This window comes from Ursus arctos, unplaced genomic scaffold (genome assembly GCF_023065955.2).
Source record: "Ursus arctos isolate Adak ecotype North America unplaced genomic scaffold, UrsArc2.0 scaffold_23, whole genome shotgun sequence".
NCBI lineage: Eukaryota > Metazoa > Chordata > Mammalia > Carnivora > Ursidae > Ursus > Ursus arctos.
In genome coordinates this window covers 34,820,857-34,842,440 of record NW_026622908.1, presented here as the reverse complement: position 1 = coordinate 34,842,440, position 21,584 = coordinate 34,820,857, and the positions used below count along the sequence as shown (strand labels likewise).

Below are 21,584 nucleotides of genomic sequence, written 5' to 3'. Positions count from 1 at the left end.
ACATCGGGCTCCCTGCTCCACTGGGAGCCTGCTTCTTCCTCTCCCACTCCCCCTGCTTGTGTTCCCTCTCTCCCTGGCTGTCTCTCTCTGTCCAATAAATAAATAAAATCTTAAAATAAGTAAATAAATACATAAATAAATAAAATCTTTAAAAATAAATAAATGAAGAGACTTAGATTCAGCAAAATAATAATTTATTCAAGGACACACCTCTATGTATGTTTCTACTCGTCTTTAATAAATACCAGATTGTCCTGTTCCTTCTAATCCCTTGTTTTTTCATCCCAGATTTCAAGATAAGGAATTACCAAATGGCTGAAGAGAATTCCACAGCTGTTACTGAATTTATTCTTTTGGGACTGACAGACCGTGCTGACCTGAAAATTATATTTTTTGTGTTGTTCTTGGTGATTTACGTCATTACCTTGGTGGGGAATCTGGGCATGATTTTCTTAATCCAAACCACTCCCAAGCTCCACACACCCATGTACTGTTTCCTCAGCTGCCTTTCATTTGTAGATGCCTGCTATTCATCTGTTATTGCACCAAAAATGCTGATCAGCTTCTGGGTTGTGAGGGAAACCATCTCATTCTCTGGCTGCATAGTGCAGCATTTGTGTTTTGGGGTGTTTATCACCACAGAAGGCTTTTTGTTGTCGGTGATGGCGTACGACCGGTATGTGGCCATTGTCAACCCTTTGCTTTACAGTGTAGCCATGTCTAAGAGGAAGTGTGTAGGACTGGTCACTGGGTCCTTCGTAGGTGGAATGATTAACTCATTGACACACACGATAAGCTTGGGCAGACTGTCCTTTTGTGGGTCCAATGTTGTCAGCCACTTCTTCTGTGATGTTCCCCCACTGTTAAAGCTGTCATGTTCTGATACTTCCTTGAATGAGCTGTTGCTCTTAACCTTCTCTGGAGTCATTGCCATGGCCACCTTCTTGATTGTGATCATTTCCTATGTGTTCATTGTTTTCGCTATCCTGAGGATCCGCTCAGCGGCAGGCAGACAGAAAGCCTTCTCCACCTGTGCCTCCCACCTGACTGCGGTGACCATATTCTATGGTACCTTAAGCTTTAGTTACATCCAGCCAAGTTCCCAGTATTCTGTAGAACAGGAGAAGGTGGTTTCTGTGTTCTACACGCTAGTGATTCCCATGCTAAACCCACTGATTTACAGTCTGAGAAACAAAGAGGTAAAGGATGCTGTGGCAAGGGCCATAGAAACGAAACATTTCCCCTGTTAATTTCAACTCCCTGCTAATCCTACAACAGTCTATCAGTCCGTTCTTCACTTACTAACATTCCCATGAATTTAACTAAGTGTAGAGTTTCCAAGTATAGTACAAACCATTTTATTCTGCATGCTCATTTCCATGTGAGGAAACAAGAGTACAAAGTAGAAGTGATTTAATTCATAACTGTATTTGAGAATAGATAACTCAAATCTCAGCTCATGTGAGATACTAGACTATTGATAATCTGCATTGATTTTAGTAAGTTCAATAAACTATTTTTTCAATATATAGAATTATAAATTTTCTAATATCTGGAAACCTAAAAGAAAAAATATGCATATACTTTTGGAGATATGAAGAATTAGGGATTTTTCTAAGATATATAAAATTATTTGCTCAGAAAATTAAGATAGTTGTATATATTTTTCTTTTATTTTCAAAACTTGCTTTAAATTTTAAATATTGGTAAATCTCCATGTTAACAAAAAAGGTGTTATTCCAAATGATATTTTCAAACTAGTAGTTACTTGTCTATTCATCTTCAACTTGTGTATCAGTGACCTCAGCAACAAAGATGGGGAATGAGACAATTATAGTTACAATCCTCAGCTTACAATAATGAGCTTGCCCTCCCCTCCCAAAAAAATCCATCCAAAAAGATAGACACATGTATAAAATGATTCCATTTTAAAGTAGGAAAAATTCAGCACTCTTCCCGTCTGTATCTCCCTTCAAGGTTCTACTTCATGTTCTTTCCTGATTAAAAAAAAAAGTCCAGCATTCTGAAATGTCATGTGATGGATATTAATACCCGCCTAGAAGTTTAGTTCTACAATGATGAATTGCTTGATCATGTAACTTCATTACTTCCCTCCATTTTAGAAATGCTGATCTCTTACCAGAAAGTGCTGTAAATAATATTATAATACATTAAAAATAAAAAGTATTTCTGTTATGTACAGTGTTCTGTATGTGGAGCTCTATTACTATGGATATCAGAGGAGACAACCTGAGGTGTTTAAAACTAGTGAGGAAGTTTTTAAAGTAGCTAAACAGTTTTACATTTGTGAGTTCATACCTGACGGTGAAGACATTGCCAATATGCCAGAAGAGTGACAAGATCTAGAAAAGGAAAAGTGATTTTTGTCTTTCCTATGAACAATGACAATAACAAAGCTATTGTAAAAGTAGTTGTTTTTATATATTTGTGTTGTAAGACCTGGGGCAGGAAAGTAGGTTTATTTCAAAGAAATGTGCTGTTCATTCAAAGAAATGTGCTGGGATATAAGTCACATTCCATGTAGGTGTAGTCTCAAATAGAATAATCATCTTCATCATTGTAAAGCTAATAATACATCATAGAATAATGTGTTTTTTTTTTTTCCGAGAGAGAGCATAAGTGGGGTGGGGGGAGGGGGCAGAGAGAGAGGGAGAAGCAGGCTCCCTGCTGAGCAGGGAGACTGATTCTGGGCTCTATTCAGGACCCTGGGATCATGACCTGAGCCAAAGGCAGACTCTTAAACCAAATGAGCCACTTAGGTGCCCCTAAAATAATGTGTTTTATTGAAGTAACACCCTGATTTCTAGGACAAGCAAACATATATGCATACAGATCTCCATGTATATTCCTATAACCTAAAAAGAAGAATTAATATAAAAAAAAAGATCAGTGGAAGAAAATCAATTTTCCCATACTCTATTTTTTAAAAGATTTAAGAGAGAGAGCATGTGAGTAGGGGAGGGATAGAAAGGGAGGGAGGGAGGGAGAGAATCTTAAGCAGGCGCCATGGCCAGTGCAGAGCCTAACATGGGGCTCATCCGAAGACCCTGAAGTCATGATCTGAGCTGAAACTGAGTCAGAAGCTCAAGCGACTGAGGCAACCAGACAACCCTTCCTATGCTCTTTTTAGATAACCTCGTTTGTCATTCATATTTACAAAGAAATCTGGTACAGTCACTATTTTTAGTATATTCCTGAAAAGGGAAATTTACAGATCCCACTAATTAATTCAGATGCATCAAAATTTAAAATTTGAACATATGCCTAATAATTTTAACCTTTAGTTATTTTATTTTAATCATCTTTTAACATTTTTCTTGAGCCCTCTTTGTTGTTAATATAGGTATGCTATTTTTCTTCATTTAATATTTCTTAGTATGCATTTCTTATTCTTTATCTTTCAAATTGGTCATGTCATTAAATTTTAGTTTTTGCATTTATTCATGTATATTTTCTCATATGTATATGTTATTCAAATATCTGAAATTGTTTTTGACTGAAGTCCACTTTTTTTTTTCTTCAGGCACACGAAGGCTTGCTTCTATGCCTAGTTAATAATATTCATGCAAGTACATTTTTTTTCCCCTAAAATTCTGGGAATCCTATGGTCTTCAGAGTAACCAGCTTAATAGGTTTAATTTTTTAAGAATTATTAAATCTGCTTCTGCTGAGTGCCAGAAGTACTCCTATGTTTATCCTGGAGTCTCGCAGTCAACTCAGTCAGACATAATCTCATTCCCATGCTGATTCTGGTTTTATTGCTATGGCAATAACTCCCCGTTTCAGCTCAAAATGTTTTGTTTGCTTTATTCTTTTTGTTTGTTGGCTTTTTTTTTTAAAGATTTTATTTCTTTATTTGACAGAGATAGTGACAGCCAGCGAGAGAGGGAACACAAGCAGGGGGAGTGGGAGAGGAAGAAGCAGGCTCATAGCGGAGGAACCTGATGTGGGGCTCGATCCCATAACGCCGGGATCACGCCCTGAGCCGAAGGCAGAGGCTTAACCGCTGTGCCACCCAGGCGCCCCTGTCTGTTGGCTTTTGAGGGTCTTTGGCTTTCATTCAGCACAGCTATGTTTTGAAATCCATGGCTCATCCTGGATGCAGTTATAGTGTGACAAGGGTATCGTTTTGGAGAACTTGTCCAGTATACAGTTAGGAGGGTAAATCTTGTTACAAGTTACCGACATTCTCCTCTGATCTTTTTAAGGATGCGTAATACACATGTTAAGTTCCTGATTTGTTTCTTTGGTTATGTCAGGGTTTTTCTTTTTCTTTCTTTTTCTGTTAGAGGAAGTAGAATTAGAAATTTACCCTTTTCATTTTTATTTTTTAAAGATTTATTAATTATTTATTTCAGAGAGAGAGCACAAGCAGGGAGGGGGCAGAGGGAGAGGGAGAGAAGCAGACTCCTAGCTAAGCATGGACACTGATGTGGGGCTCAATCTCACGAACCTGAAATCAGGAACTGAGGTGAAATCAAGAGTTGAACACTTAACCAACTGAACCACCCAGGTGCCCCAGAAAGTTACCCTTTTTGAGATGCCTAGTTATTTCCCCTGTTGAATTCCTCTGGAGAATTCTTTTTCTGGAACCACCATCTTTATCTTGGAGAAAGGGGATCAAGTCCTAACTCAGTGTGCTATGAAGGGAAAGCTCTTCCTCCTGGCAAGAGAACCCCAGTTGTCATTTAACATCCCTCCCATAATGCCATCCATCTTATTACACTGACTGTCCCCCACCAAAAGACCTCCTTTTAAGTTTTCCCACTATACTTTTAAAAACCTTGTAGTCTTCAAGGTTAATGAGAGGACAGAAAGGACTATCAGAAAGGAGAAATATGCAGTGCTCCTCTACTGAGTCTTATATGTTACCCTTTTTGTCCACAACCTAAAGTTTGCTATGGATCCCAATGGCCAAACTGGGTTGGCCTTGCCTGATACCAGAGTCAATGGTGATAATCTAATAAATTCTGCCAGAACATTTTTGGAGGGGAGAAAATGAACAACTTCACATCTCTTCCTCAAACTAGTTTCTTGTTATGGTCTAATCCGTCTCACAACTCTGGGCCAGTGTATATTTCCCACACCAAGACACAACTTCTGTTTAGCTAGATTTTCTCACAGGTATCACTCATTTATTCTTTCTTCCTGATTTCTTCTTTAGTACATTGCCAGTCAACCTACAACCCTGGTCTTTTTGGAAGATGTTTTTTCCCCTTTGCTTTTTCCCTTTTAACAATTTGACAACTTTATTTTGTTTTTATTTTATTTATTTATTTATTTTTATTTTTTATTTTTTTAAAGATTTTATTTATTTATTCGACAGAGATAGAGACAGCCAGTGAGAGAGGGAACACAAGCAGGGGGAGTGGGAGAGGAAGAAGCAGGCTCATAGCAGAGGAGCCTGATGTGGGGTTCGATCCCAGATCGCCGGGATCACGCCCTGAGCCGAAGGCAGACGCTTAACCGCTGTGCCACCCAGGCGCCCCTTATTTTGTTTTTAAACATTTTAAATATATTTATTGTTTTCTAGACTCTTCATTTAGGAGGCTTTCTTTGTCATTGTGTTTTGCAGTTGAATGGTGAGTTCATGTTTAATAGGATCTTTGCTGGGTAATCCTGGGTGGCCGATTCCATCAGTGGTCCTGAGTGGTACGACTCAGACCACTGTATTTAATTTCTCAGCTAGAAGTTTCCTCACTTAGGCAGACAGCAAAATCCAAATGTCCACCCATATGAGAAAAGACTGTGGCTACTGATTCTCAGGTGAGATGTTTTTCCTACAAGATGCCAGATGATGGTAGGCAAGTTTATTTATAATTTGTTCTGATAAGCAGATTTATTTCGTTAGAATTTGAATGAAATGCCAGTCTTTCAAAGATAGTGGATTTATATTTGGGTTTTAGTGGAGTTCTGTGTTGTTCATGGACCCAAATTCTTACCATCTTTTTGAACAAACTGAATATTACTTATAAAGTTATAAAGTTTTGCAAATGTCCACAGGAGAGTCATGGTGTCAGTGTCTATGTTTACATTTGATTTTTTTTTACATTTTTTCCCTTTGAGCCCAAAACAATCCCATTTACTTATTTGTTATCTACAAATGTTATGGTATGTTTTATTTTTATATTCAGCATTTCAATGGATTCTCTTTCAAAGTATTTTTTGAGGATGGTAGAGTTATATCTAGTCTTCCATTTGCTAGAAGCAGAAGTACAACCATGTTTGCTTGTTTGTTTGTTTTCGATAATGCCAATCTTTCTAGCACCTAACACAATGTCTAGCTTTCCTTGGTCCTCAAGAAATAGTTGTGAAATAGGGGTGCCTGGGTGGTTATTTCTGTTAAGCATGACTCTTGACTTCAGCTCAAGTCATGATCTCAGGTCATGATCTCAGGGTTGTGAGATTGAGCCCTGCGTGGAACTCTGCTCAGTGCGGAGTCTGCTTGAGAGTCTCTCTCTCCCTCTTCCTCTGCTGCTCCTCTCCTACTCATACACACACACTCTCTAAAAAAAAAAAAAAAAAAAACAAACTAGAAAACAGCCCTCCAAAACCCCTCAAAAATTACAAAAAAAATCTTTAGAAAAAGAAGTATTGTTAAATGAATGAAAATATTGTTGAAGCTAAATATAATATCTTATAGGAATAAGACATGGCCTTCTTCCAATCCTTATATTCATTATATTCATTATATAGAATGAAGAATTAGACTCTGAACAGAATTGTGTGGATATGGGTGATGGGGTGCTGCTTCCTAACTTTTTAGAAATAATATCCATTATGAAGCAGGATTCTGCTTGTGCAATTTTTCCTTGCTAAGACTTGGCCCAGTCCATATGATATCTTAATGAAATGTTATCCATTTTATGCAAATTATTTATAATCAATATTTCTATTTTCTCACACTTGGTTCTCTGTTCCTTTCCACTCTTTTTAACATTTTTCATGTTACACATCTTAGAGAAACTAGTCTCATTGGAATACCTTGAGAGAGTCCCTGAGAAACCAGAATGCAATCAAAGGGTAATTTTGTTGTTGTTGCTTTAGAGTAATTGGTATCTGAACTATAGGGCTTCTGGCCTAATTAGAAAAACAACAAGAAAATACATATTTATATCCATATGTACTTGCCCCTTCTTTCAAATTTGTCCTCTATGAGGAAAGAATTAAAGATGTAAAACTATTGCTTCTTTTTTCCATTATGTTTGTTTTGTAATGTGTTACCTGATATATTTTTTAACCTGGAATTATCTTCAGTTATCTATCATTAAAATATTGATCATTCTGATTCTCAGAAAAAATATTCATTGATTTGATTTCTAAGAAAAGAGTAAGAAACAATGGAGATAGATCTGAGTATTCTAAATAAACTAATATCCTAAAATTTTCCATCTTTGGTAGGATAAATTCAATCCTTTTAATATCTTTCTTTTTAATTTCTTTCTTTTCTTCTCTTTTTTACTATTCATCATTCTTTCTGCAGATAATTGAAAATTTCAAATATGGTAGAATCATATCAATGTTTTGATTCTTAAAGTTTATGTAAGTCAAGTCCATATCATTTTATATAATTCAATTTACAATATTGCCATCACCTTTTGGTGCTAAAGTTATATAGTTTTATATTTGGGTAATTAATTTAATTTTTAATTACTTTTAAATATGCTTTTTCCTAAGTTATAGTTTATAACAAAATTCATATTTGTAAGTGATCCTTCTTTGTTAACAAAATCATTTCTTTTTTTTTTTTTAAGATTTTATTTATTTATTTGACAGAGACAGCCAGCGAGAGAGGGAACACAAGCAGGGGGAGTGGAAGAGGAAGAAGAAGGCTCATAGCGGAGGAGCCTGATGTGGGGCTTGATCCCATAACGCCAAGATCACCCCCTGAGCCGAAGGCAGACACTTAAAGACTGAACCACCCAGGAGCCCCAACAAAATCATTTCATTTAATACTCTAAGAGCAGCAGAAGAAAGAGCAGGTATAAGATCTATGAAAATGCAGTTTTGAAATACTCAGACGTCATTTGTTGTACATACTCTTCCATATTGTGATGGTAATCTTTAAAGAGCATGTCAGAGATCATGAATATATTTTCTATATAATATCTAGTATATATATTTACTATACTATATTAGATAGCATATAGTATATATAATATAGTATTATATATACTATAGTATATATAATATATACTCTATATATTTACATTATATAGTGTAAATTATATATATTTTATATAAAAATTATATATATTTATATATTATAATACAAATAAATATATATATATTTCCCTAATAAACTGTCATTCCTCTATCTTTTTTCACAGCAGCTTTAATGAGAAGAAACAAACAAATGGCTGAAGAGAATTATACATCTGTTACTGAGTTTATTCTTTTGGGACTGACAGACCGTGCTGACCTGAAAATTATGCTTTTTGTGTTGTTCTTGGTGATTTACGTCATTACCTTGGTGGGGAATCTGGGCATGATTTTCTTAATCCAAACCACTCCCAAGCTCCACACACCCATGTACTGTTTCCTCAGCTGCCTTTCATTTGTAGATGCCTGCTATTCATCTGCAATCGCTCCAAAAATGCTGATCAACCTTCTAGTTGTGAGGGGAACCATTACTTTCTCTGCTTGTATGGTACAACATTTGTGTTTTGGGGTGTTTGTCACCACAGAAGGCTTTTTGTTGTCGGTGATGGCATATGACCGGTATGTGGCCATTGTCAACCCTTTGCTTTACGGGTGAAAACCAGAGGTGTCAACAGAGACTAAGTGGGGAATCTGGCCTTCTTTTTTCCATCTGGCAGTCATAAGGCGGTTCCCTCCGTCCCCTGCTAGAGCATTGCCAGAGAAACTCAATTAAACAGGCAATGTAATATAAAATCCAATGTCTTATATAAAAATGTTCAAGTTTCAGATCTGTAAAAGATCCCAGACACAAAGGTACCAATATTGTGTAAGTACATGTCTATGAAATGCCCCGATGGGTGACATCATAGGGACAGGAAAGAGATTGTTGTTGCTTGAGGCTGGGGTTTGGAGGTGTTGACAGGAAGTGAGGACTAGCTACTAATAGGTACAAGGCCTCTTTCTGGGGTAATGAAAATGTCCTAAAATTGATTGTGGTATAGGTCATACAACTCTGTGAATATACTATAATCCTTGAATTGTACACTTAAAATGGGTATAGTGTGTGGCTTCTAAATTATATCTCAATTAAACTGCTATAAAAATAAAATTAGCAACAGGAAAAAAAATCAACTTATGTGACTATTACTAGATCTGAAATCAGGAGGTTAATCTATATAACCCACCCTGCAAGAGACAGAAACCACATTTATTTAATAAGTATTAAGTTCTTTATGGCTAGATGAAATATGCGAAGTTTGATAACTTCATAAAAAAATAAAACCTTGAAAGATATCTTCATATTCTTCTATTCCTAAATCATTTTTTTTAAAAATAAATCTATAATATCTATGGAATCAATGTGCACTGTGACGGCTGCGGAAAAATTCTATGAATAGGTAGTTTTTAAAAATGCCAACATTTTCTTTTTTTTTTTTTTAAAGATTTTATTTATTTATTCGACAGAGATAGAGACAGCCAGCGAGAGAGGGAACACAAGCAGGGGGAGTGGGAGAGGAAGAAGCAGGCTCATAGCAGAAGAGCCTGATGTGGGGCTCGATCCCAGATGGCCAGGATCACACCCTGAGCTGAAGGCAGACGCTTAACCGCTGTGCCACCCAGGCGCCCCCAAAATGCCAACATTTTCTATGACAGAATAAAAACTGAATTTTTCCTTTGTCTACTCTATGGTTGATCAATTTCTATTATTCTGAGTTATAAACAAGATATTGAGCTATGAATTATATAAATAGGCAGATCTCTCTGACCATACAGTTTGCTATTATTTCATGCATCCTGTCATGTAAGTTTGTTGGGATTTAAAGAATATCATACGATATATTTTAATCCTTATCATCAAGGAGACAATAAAGGTAAGACTGACTGTAAATATAAGATGAAATTCTTTTTTTTTTTAAAGATATTATTTATTTATTTGACAGAGATAGAGACAGCCAGCAAGAGAGGGAACACAAGCGGGGGGAGTGGGAGAGGAAGAAGCAGGCTCATAGCAGAAGAGCCTGATGTGGGGCTCGATCCCATAACGCCGGGATCACGCCCTGAGCCGAAGGCAGACGCTTAACTGCTGTGCCACCCAGGCGCCCCTAAGGTGAAATTCTGCTCAGATATGACACAGGAAGGATTGGGAAGGCATGCCCATATAGTTCCAGAATGTGTCATTCATACATACTAGAAATTCGAATAGAGTTCCTCCTGTAATATGACATCTAAGTCTTCTCTATCTCACTGCATTCCTATTCTGCTCTTCAGTGGTTCCTCTATCTCCAGGGAATTCTGAGATATATGTGGTACTGGTTGTCATTTCCCATAACCTTCTTTCCCAATGGTGCCCTTCTCCAATTAAGAAATCATATGCAGATGCAGCTTGACACCTGGGAATATTATGATTATAGTGGGTCATTAAATATTTAATGAATCACATATTATTCTTTATTCTAAATATAATAACATTTAACTTTCATACTCAAGCTTCTCAATTAGTAATCTCTCTCTGGTATTTTCAGGAGCTCTTTCAATACTGCCTGTATAGGTTGATTAAAAAACTTTTTTTGTTTTCACGAGGTTGTTAGAGCTATAGCTTATTCTTTTTATCTGTGTAATCACTGTGGTGGGAAGCCGTTGGATGCTTACATGAATCAGGGCAATATTCAAAATATTGTACTTCTTTGGGGAGGTACTTTTCACATCTTAGTCTATACGGATGGCACGCTCTAAAATAACATGGTGGCCAACCTTCACAACTGGATGTGATGGTCTGCCTTTCCCCACTGTTCAGAATGTTTATTTCCATGTGTGTAATGGGTCACTCCACACACACTGGCTCAAGATAGAGGGTTTCATTTAAAAAAGTGATGGACTGTTGAGCTCTGTGGCTTTCCCTAGCTCCATAGCACAACAGTGTCAGAGTCAATACATTCTTTCGTCCTTAAGTTGATTTCCCGAATGGCTGAAGCTCAGATAAAATTTCTGCAAAGCCTAAGGAGCAGAAGATGATAGAGAATAAATATTTCCCTACAGGCCTTTCTTTTCTTTGGGAAAGAATATCTATCTCTCATACTGCCCTGGTAGGATTCCTACTACAAATCATTAGCAATAGACTTTTTGGTGTTTTTTGGAATTCTGCTTCTTCTCCTTACCCTTCGTTTCTCGAAGGTAGCCGAACATCTTAGAACAGAAATCATTTCTTAACATAGAAACCGCCTTGTTTGTTTCTTTTTAGGAAGTTTCTGACAACCTAATGCTAATTCTTGTCCCTCTGATTTATTACAGATTGACTCAGGCTTTGTCCTGCATTCACTTTGCGATGGCTTTCTATCTGAGCAAAATCACTCATATGAAATGCCTGATTAATTACTGTGAGTCAATTTATTTCTTTTTAATTGACTAATTTTATGCTTCTTGAATTCTTTTTCTTTTTCTTTCTTTTTTTAAAAGATCTTAGTTATTTATTTGAGAGAGGGAGAGAGTGTGAGAGAGCTCAGGAGCAGTGGGGAGGAGCAGAGGGAGAAGCAGACTCCCCAGTGAGCAGGGAGCCCAGCGTGGGGCTCGATTCCAGGACCCTGAGATCATGACCTGAGCTGAAGACAGACACTTGACTGACTGAGCCACCCAGGCGCCTCTAGAATTCTTCTTCTATGCAGACATGGCTTTCACTATTTTATGAATTTCTTTGCTGTTCCTCCTCTTCTAATCTGACATCTGCCAAAGTGAAATGTTACTCTCTGTCATCTCTGGGATGACATAAGTGGAGCATAAAAAGGACATTAAGAGACAATATAGGATACTTCTTAAGGGCGAGAAGTCTCGAGTATGAACTAGACCACCTGGCTTTGAACCTAACACCTAATGCATTGTGTACTCTGAGAATTTACTTAACCTTTCTGAATCAACATTTCATAATATAAAAAATAAAAACTTTAATAGACTCTATCTCAGACAGTTGTCATGAGGAAAATTAATCCAGACGTGAAGGATGCCTGTCATATAGTACCCAAAGATGAAATGTTATTACCCAGTAGTCTTTATGACAATCACAAAGGTTCTTTTCAAGTACATCAACAGTTTGATAATATTTATCCTCACATGACACTGTTGATGCAATATTTTTTTTTTATCTTGAGACTTTATTTTTTAGAGAAGTTTTAGGTTCACTGCAAACTTAAGAAGAAGGTACAGTTTTCCCATATATTCCTTGCCCCCACAAACGCATAGCCTCCCATCCCATTATCCACATCCCCCACTAGAGCGGTACATTTGTTACAATCAATGAACCTACACTGTTATATCATTTTCATTGAAACTCCATCATTTACATCAGGGTTCCCCTTTGGGATTTCACCTTCTATTGCTTTGGACAAATATATAATGACTTGTCTCTACCATTGTTGCTTCAAACAAAGTATTTTTACTGCCCTAAAAATTTTCTTTGCTCCTCTATTCATCCTGTCCTCTGTTCTAACTCCTATCAGCCATTGATCTCTGTACTGTCTCCATAGTTTTGCCTTTTTCAGAGTGTTGTATAGTTGGAATCATACAGCATCCATTCACTTAAGGTTGTACCATATCTTTTCATGGCTTGGTAGCTCCTTTCTTTTTAGCGCTGAATACTATCCCATTGTCTGCATGTGTCCTAGTTTACTTACCCATACATCTACTGAAGGGCATCTTGGTTGCTTCATATCATGCACTTTTAAAATTTTATTCCAATGAATTCTTTTTATTAAATGGTCATTAAACAGAAAATTTTATTGCATCATGGTGAACAAAGCAAATATTACAAACTAATAACTACAGTAAAATCCCAGAACTATTAAGAAGAATAAAAATAAGCAAAAGGAAGATAAAAATAAAAATAAGTGCACAGGAAAATGTGGAATAATGTATAGCAACTGTGCACAAAAGTCAAGGTCAATATCTCTTTGCCATGTATCAGTCCTCATTTACCTTAGAAATGTGGCATAGTGCAAATGACAGGATTATTTTCCTCGGCTTCCCACAAGTAGGACAATCAATCAATGTAATTAAATGATGACAGCCAATTAAACTATAGTACACAATCAATATTGATAAATATTGGGAAACATCAATCCTAGGAAAGAGAGGCAATGCAATGAATGCACTGTAGAATAGTCCTCTTATGCAAGGATACAAAAACAACTGGGGCATACTTGTTAAACATGAATAATTACTCTTTTATAAAAAGGTAAGGAAATGTTACAATACTCTAGACCAAAGAGCCAGTTATTAAGAAAGAACAGGGACTCCTGGGTTAAGCATTGGATACTTGGTTTTGGCTCAAGTCATGATCTCATGGGTCATGAGATTGAGCCCCACATCTGGCTCCACACTTAGCGTGGAGTCTGCTTGAAGATTCTCTCCTTCTGCCCCTCCTCCCCATAAAGAAATAAATCTTAAAAAAATAAAAGAAAAAGAAACAACCATTGAGGGAAAAGCACAAACTGAGGAGCCCTCAAAATATGACCTTAATCTGAACATTCTCTGATATCAACATGGACTTTTTGAGACAAACCATGTGCCAATTAGATTGCTGGATTACAAAGTATGTTCCGCCAATAGACTTACACACTGATGAGGAAAAAGATGGGATCCCAATGCTTGTAGTAAGGGTGTTTGAACAAGCTAATATGAGTACCTCAAATCATTAGGTATCACAGAAACAACCAGTACTAACTCTAATTCTAAAACATACTTAGGGAAGAGTGTGGGTAAAACAGAAGGAAAGGACTTACACACACACACAGACACACATGCACACACACACATACATAGGGATGGCAATTTTATTCTAATAGGTGAGAAAAACACCAAAACCTTGACAGCTTTGTGTGTGCACGTGTGTACACCCATCTAACACATTCTACTGTACTGTAGTATTTACTTGATTAGCGTATAAAATCTACCTTTTGCTCTGAAGGAAGGCAATTTTATTTTAGGAAGGCAAAGCTTTCTACGTTGTTCACAAATCAATTTACAACAGTTAGAAGTGTCTAGCACATGTAAGACAATCTATAAATAGATAATATATCTTGAACTCATTTGTATTTGCTCTTTTCTTTGGAGGCACATAGAACACAATTTAAAGTCCACAACCGGGATGCCTGGGTGGCTCAGTCGGTTAAGCATCTGCCTTCAGCTCAGGTCATGATCCCAGGGTCCTGGGATCAAGTCCCCCATCAGGCTCCTTGCTCAGTGGGGAGCCTGCTTCTCCCTCTACCTGCCTCTCCCTATGCTTATGCTCTCTCTCTGTCTCTCTCTCTCTGACAAATAAATAAATAAAACCTTTACAAAATAAAGTCCATAACCTAGTTTATAGGAATCATATTAGATAGTGAATTTTAAGAAAAAATACTACATAGTTTTTTCCACATCCTCCGTCTTGCATATTTTACATCTTTGTTCCTCAGGCTATAGATCAAGGGATTCAGCATGGGGATAACGAGGGTGTAAAATACGGACGCCACTTTGTCAGTGTCAGAAAATGACTGGACTCGGGTTGCACATACATGAATATCAAAGTCCCGTAGAACACTGTGGCCACTGTCAGGTGGGACCCACAGGTGGAAAAGGCCTTGTGCCGCCCCTCAGCTGAGTTCATCCTGATGATGGCTACCAGGATCAGCAGGTAAGACACCAGAACTATCAGAAGGGATGAAATCAAATCAAAACCAGCTAAGATCAGAATAATCATTTCAGTTTCATGTGTATTTGAGCAGAGCAAAGTTAACAAGGGGACACAGTCACAGTAGAAATGACTGATGACATTGTAGCCACAGAAGGATAAACTAAAAATATTTATGGTGACTATGAGAGACACAAATGTGCTGTAGAGGTAGGGGATGGCCACCAGCACGTGACACACCCTTTGTGACATGATGACAGGGTAGAGCAGAGGGTTACAGATGGCCACGTAGCGGTCATAGGACATTGCGGTTAGAATAAAAAGTTCACTAACAATGAACATAAGAAAGAAAGCTAGTTGTATAGCACAAAAATAGTAAGAAATTGTATTTTGATCCACAACAAAATTTACTAACATTTTGGGTCCCACGGTTGTTGAATAACCAAGATCAGTGAAAGCCAGGTGTCTGAGGAAGAAGTACATGGGTGTTTGGAGCCTGGGGTCCACCTTGGTAAGGATGATCATGCCCAGGTTCCCCACCACTGAGACTGTGTAGATGATGAGGAAGAGCCCAAATAATGGAGCCTGCAGCTCAGGTTTGTCTGTGATCCCCATGAGAATGAACTCATTGAGCACTGTTAGATTTGGAGTTTCCATGCAGGCTTATCACGAAACCTATTCTGGATGGAGACATCAGCATGGTCAGTAGATTTCATGCATTATCACCTGAGTGATTTTTAGCATGCAAAACTAGCACAAATAAAATACATCCAAACTTTCCAATTTCAGATATTTGAAAATAAAACCATCTCCCACAAAGACTAATGTAGATAAACACAGATAGGCAATGGTTCTCAACTGAAGGTGATTTTGCTAACCAGGTGACATTTTATCAATGTCTAGAAGACATTTTGGTTGTCACACCTGGAAGGTGGGGTTCTACTGGCTAATGATGGTTAAAGGTCGGTTATGTTTCTAAACATCCTACTAGACCCAATATCCAGTCCAAAATATCAATAGTGCCAAGTTTGAGAAACCAAGATGGTATTGATAGTTAAATAATAAAGAGGAAGAGAGGGAGGGAGAAATAGAAACATAGGTAGATACAGACATGTATAGATATATAAATATAGAGACAGAGACATAGAAACATATAGGAATAATTAAAAACATCAAAACTATATTAAAATTTGGGTGTAACATATAAACTATATGGTGCTATATTTTAAAGTTTTCTATTAAAAATAAAGCTTTCTATTAGTCATTTATATATTTGCAATTACACAACAACTTTTATAAATTGCACTTAATAGTATGACTCTATACATATGTCAATATATAATAAATTATATTATACAATTACATAATGATTACAAATAAAAATTTAAAACCACAAATTCTAAAAATACACAGAACTCGCTACTCCAACACCTAAACCAATAAAATGCTTTAGCCCCACAGGTGATACGGGCTGAAACAGTTGACATCCTTGACAGATACTGGACAAGTGAGTAAATAAGAAAACTATAACAAATCGTAGTTGAGAATTGTCTTTATCGCATAAATATATGACATATATTTATGTAGATAGAGTGTGTGTTATGCCTCTACTTATGGCATACATGAAAGTTACTTTGGGCCAATAATTTAAACTTATTTAAAACTCCATTCTCATATACAAAACAATACTTCCTTACATAGGGCTATTGAGAGGGATGAATGAAGATGAAATGATTCAGTGTGCCTACATAGTGGTTCTTTGTTTTTGTTTTTTAAATGGTGACCATAACTTAGCTCAAAGCAGATTTCTTTACATAGTTGTATGTAAATCCTTCTGGGCTCTGAGATATCTTCTTTGCCTAGGCTATGATGATGAACAGGAAGAGGTCAAGTAAGATGGAATGTGACATAATGCAGGCCCTGCCCGATCCCTTCTCTGTAACTAAATGGAACCATCAAGGTGCTATTCTTTTAATTACTTATCTTCTAATTTTCTAACTATTTTAACAAAATGCCAATATAAGTTAATTTTGATAGAACTTTTCTTAAAACGTTAATCTTCCCCTAGGGGCCTTTTCATTATAATTGACATGTACTCACTTGTATGTGACAAATCAAAAACATTTCATCATACAAGAACCTAGGAGAAAATGAAGAAGTCATTTTCATGGGCAAATTGGGAGAATGAGGAGCACCTGGGTGGCTCAGTTGGTTAAGTGTCTGACTTTGGCTCAGGTCATGATCCCAGGGTTCTGGGATTGAGTCCCTGCTTCCTGGCTCCTGGCCCCCCTTCTCTCTGCCCCTCCCCCTGCTCCTGTTCTCTCTCTCTGTTTATTTTTTTATTTTTATTTATTTATTTATTTTAAAGATTTTATTTATTTGTTTATTTGACAGAGACAGCCAGCCAGTGAGAGAGGGAACACAGGCAGGGGGAGTGGGAGAGGAAGAAGCAGGCTCTTAGAGGAGGAGCCTGATGTGGGGCTCAATCCCAGAGCGCTGGGATCACGCCCTGAGCCGAAGGCAGACGCTTAAGGACTGCGCCACCCAGGCGCCCCTCTCTCTCTCTATTTAGTAAATAAATAAAATCTTTAAAAAAATTGGGTGAATGAGCAGACACTGGCATTGTTTTCATATGATAAAGATTCATAAAAAACTTCCTTTGGATAAAGAGATACTGTACTTTAAAAACTGAAGAAAGTCACTGTGTTATAGGATACCATAGAGGCAAAATAAAATACACTAAAGATGAGATATTCATGGATTCTTTGATATTACATTAAATTCTCCTATACCTTAGGGCCACAGGAACTTTTCCAAACTATAATACAAAACGCAGATATACACTGTAATCAAATAAAAATGTATCTATTCCTAATAATATACTGATTAAGAATATACCACTAAGAACTGAATGGCAGATTAAGATAAGAGAATTCTTAAGTTTAAAATATTGCAAGCATGAGTCCTTTCTTAAGAAAAAAATAAATAGAGGGGCACCTGGGTCAGTTAAAGCATCTGACTCTTGGTTTCCGCTGTCATGACCTTAGGGTTGTGGGATCAAGGCCAGAGTCAGGCTCCCTGCTGAGCGTGGAGTCTGCTTGTCCTTCTCTCTGTGCTCCTCCCCTACCCATGTGTTTCTCTCAAAACTTATTAATTAATTAATTAATCTTAAAAAAAGAAACAGCAATGTACTGGTTAAAATGAAAACTTACATTAGGAGATGTAGGGACATTATAATATAGTTGCATTGCATAATCACAGCAGTCTCTGCTCCACAAGAAAATAGAAATATACAATTTTAGGACATTAAATATAGAAGTGATTATATAAACTTTGCATTTAATTCACTTAAAATATTGCTTCTAATGTTATGAACTCCTGATCACGTATCCTGCCTTGATGTGTGCGACTTTCTTACATCAGAAAGATGGAAATGTGTATCAGTAGTTAGTAATTTCAGAAAAATCTCTTCAACAAATGCGGTAAGAAGTGGTATAAACCCTGTTTTTCCTTGTTTCATTTTGTTTTGCAAATATGAAAGGCTGAGAAAAATCAGACTTGGCAAGTTCCACTTTTTCTGTAACATAAAGAAAGATAAACATGTCTTTTTATTTTCCTTTCAGCTTTCGAGTTCTAGGAAAAGAACCAAATTGCTTTTTCATAGTTTGACATCTTTGTTGAAGACGGATTGTTACTTATTGTTTTTAAGGCTACATTCTTGGAGATAATTGTATCTGCTTCTTGTTGGATCCTACCTAAAACCGAAGCACATGCTGAACATTGTACCATTACCATAAAGCTGGGTACTTAAAAATCTGCTAACATCCAAAGAATGCTTTTCACATCCCAGTGGGAAGTTGAAATCCCCTTTTGTGTCATCAAGCAATCTGGAAAGCATCATATGTATATTTTATTTAAAAAATCGTTAAATCTTAAATTATGTTGAGAGGGTCACAAAAAAGAACCTGGGGCAACTAAATAATGAAGAATTTGGAAGGACATCAGAATGCAAGACTGAATACAGGCAGCTTCTTAATTTGCCAATTTTAAAAAATGAATCTCTCTAGTTATGCTTCATTCGCTCTCAATTTTGGCCTGCATTGGAGATGAAATTATTTATATAAAATGAATGGTTTATAAGCAATAGCATGATGTTGCTTCAGAGATGTTTTTGAATGGTTAGTCTGTCGATCCAGGCGAAAATAGTAAAAAAAAATAATGTGGATAGAAAAGGACAAGTGTCCTATTCCTGCTCAGGCATTATGGAGTTCTAGAAAGCAAAGCAAAGCAAAGCAAAAACAAACCCCAAAACTAAATCATAAATGGCAACTTTTTGCTAGAGCTTTGCTCTTGAACTAAAGCAGAACCTTGCTATGCCACTTGATCATTGTCGATCTTAGTGCATAAGACAGCCCATGCAATATTCTATCATTTTACCTGCAGTGAAGCCTCTGTCTTGACTCCCTCATGTGTTTCTTATGGGGCATAGTGAGAAGAATTTATGGATTTGTTTTTACCTTTTGAGACTCTCCCTGAGGAGATTCCAAGCAATTTGTTGATTATCCCTAAAGTATTTCAGAGCATAACAAAATGTCTGGAGGTTGTCCTTTAATTATCAGAGAAAATTTGTGTTCACTCTTGCTTTCTCTTTTTTTTTTCCTATTTCTTTCTTTTTGACTTCCTTCCTGACTTGCACCCTTCCTCCCTCCCTTCCTTCCTCTTTTCCTATTTTTCACTCATGGTTAACTTTCCTTTTGTAGCACATGGGACTCTTGATGAAAATATCACATCTATAGGACACGCCATCAAGAATCTGCATTTCCATGGTGGTCTCCTCAAATGAATGGCACAGTGTAGAAGAGTTTAAACACTGCCTTGTCACATTATGTTAAAGTTCATAGGGAATTAAAATAATACATTATGAAGATAGGAGCTGCCTTGATTTGTTGCTCAAGTTGTTTTCACTTTTCCTTTAGGGATAGAAATTAGTTACTGTTACTTCTCATTTCATTGTGAGTTTCCATCTGTCTGTTCACCATTTTTCTTTTTTTGTTTTTTGTTTTTCCTTTTACTGCATATTGTACCTAAAATTTCAGTGATTTCATTCTGTGCACCCCCCCTCCTTAAAAACGGATCTCTTCCCTTGACATAAAGTTCAATCCGGCTGCCCCTTTATAGGGACACCCCCTGACTCTGCCTCTGTCACTGTTCCTAACTCCTAGTAATCACTATTCTCTTTTCCATCATTCTATTTTTGTCATTTAAAGAATGCTTTATAAATAATACACTATTTGTAATCTTCTGAGATGGGATTTTTTTCATCCAACAGACTTCTCTTGAGATTCACTTGTGTTTTGTGTGTACACCTCATTTGTTCCTTTATTGTTGCTGAGTAGTATGCCATGATACTGAGGACAGAATTTGTTTAACCACTCACTCACTGAAAGGCATTTGGGTTCTTTCTAGTTTTCAACTATTATGAGTAAAACATCTCTAAACATTCACTTAAAGATGATTGCATGAAGATAACGTCTCATTCCCTTCAGGTAAGTATCCAAGAGGGTGACTGGTGGGTTGTTTTAATTCGGACCAAGTCCAGTTTACCAGCATTTACTTTAATAGATTATGGTTTTGATGTCATGTCTATAAACTCTTCACTAGTCCAAGGTGCTGAATACAGGCTTTCCCCTATGCTTTTATCTAAGTGTATTATATAGTTTGCCATTTTATACTTCAGTTGTCATTCAATCTTTGTATAAGGTTTAGCCTAGCATTGTTTGTTAAATTTCATCTCTGTATTCCCGATTACAATATCACTAATTTTTTAGAAGATTTTTATTTATTTATTTATTTATTTATTTAATTAATTTATTTATTTTAGTGCAAACATGGGGAGGGGCAGAGGGAGAGGGAGAGAATCTCAAGCAGATTCCATGCTGTACAAGAAGGCTGTCTGGAGGCTTGATCTCAAGGCCCTGAGATCATGACCTGAGCTGAAGTCAAGAATTATTTGCTCAACCAAATGAACCACCCAGACATCCCAACACCACTTTTTTTTCTTTTTTTTAAGGCTATTCTCCTGCTGTTGAATTATCTTTGCATCTTTTGGAAAACTGGTAGAAGTATTTCCAAAGGTCTATTTCTGTCTAGTCATGTGACATTGATTTATGTGTTTGTATCTCCACCAAGGTCACGTAGTCTCCATTATTGTGGCTACGTAGTGAACCTCAACACGGAGTAGATTTTCTTACTTGTTATGCTACACTTTAAAATGTGTTTTATCTCTGCTCATTCCCTGAACTTTCATGTATATTTCAGTATAAAAGTCTTGCCAGGTTTGCATTAAATCTATAGCTCAGCTTATAAAGAATTGATATTTTTAGCATATTGTCTTTTAATCTATGAACTCAATATGTCTACTAATTTGTCAGATCTTTTTCGATTTCTTTAATCACTATTTTGTACTTCTCTGCATTCAGATCCTGTACACAATTTGCTTGTTTCTATCTCCATATTTCAGGTGGGGGACTTTTATGTGCATATTTGCCATCTTTATGTATTTGGTGACATACTTTTCAAATGTTTTGCCCATTCTGGAGGTCTATTATTGTTATCATTGAGTTTTGAGACATCTGTGTATATTGTGGAACAAGCCCTTTATGAAATACACTACCTAAATACACTATTGTCTTCCAGAACGTAAACAGGTTTTACACCTTCTTAAGAGTATCTTTTGAAGAGTGAAATATATCATTTTGATGTC

General features: G+C 36.7%; 2 protein-coding genes across 2 annotated transcripts; one reads left to right on the top strand and one right to left on the bottom strand.

The window, feature by feature from the left end:
* Positions 1-302: 302 nt before the first annotated feature.
* Positions 303-1,250, top strand: LOC113246538 (olfactory receptor 1052). Its single transcript, XM_026487141.3, has one exon. The coding sequence runs from the start codon at positions 312-314 to the stop codon at positions 1,248-1,250; it is 939 nt and encodes a 312-aa protein (XP_026342926.3). The 5' UTR covers positions 303-311.
* A 13,287-nt stretch (positions 1,251-14,537) lies between these two features.
* Positions 14,538-15,478, bottom strand: LOC113246369 (olfactory receptor 8K3-like). Its single transcript, XM_026486972.3, is given in 2 exon segments — positions 14,538-14,680; positions 14,683-15,478. Coding segments are annotated over 2 exon segments (939 nt in total).
* Between the last annotated feature and the right edge of the window lie 6,106 nt (positions 15,479-21,584).

Bases quoted from the DNA above. Each gene is read 5' to 3' on its own strand.
- LOC113246538 (XM_026487141.3), top strand. From the start codon at position 312: ATGGCTGAAGAGAATTCCACAGCTGTTACTGAATTTATTCTTTTGGGA.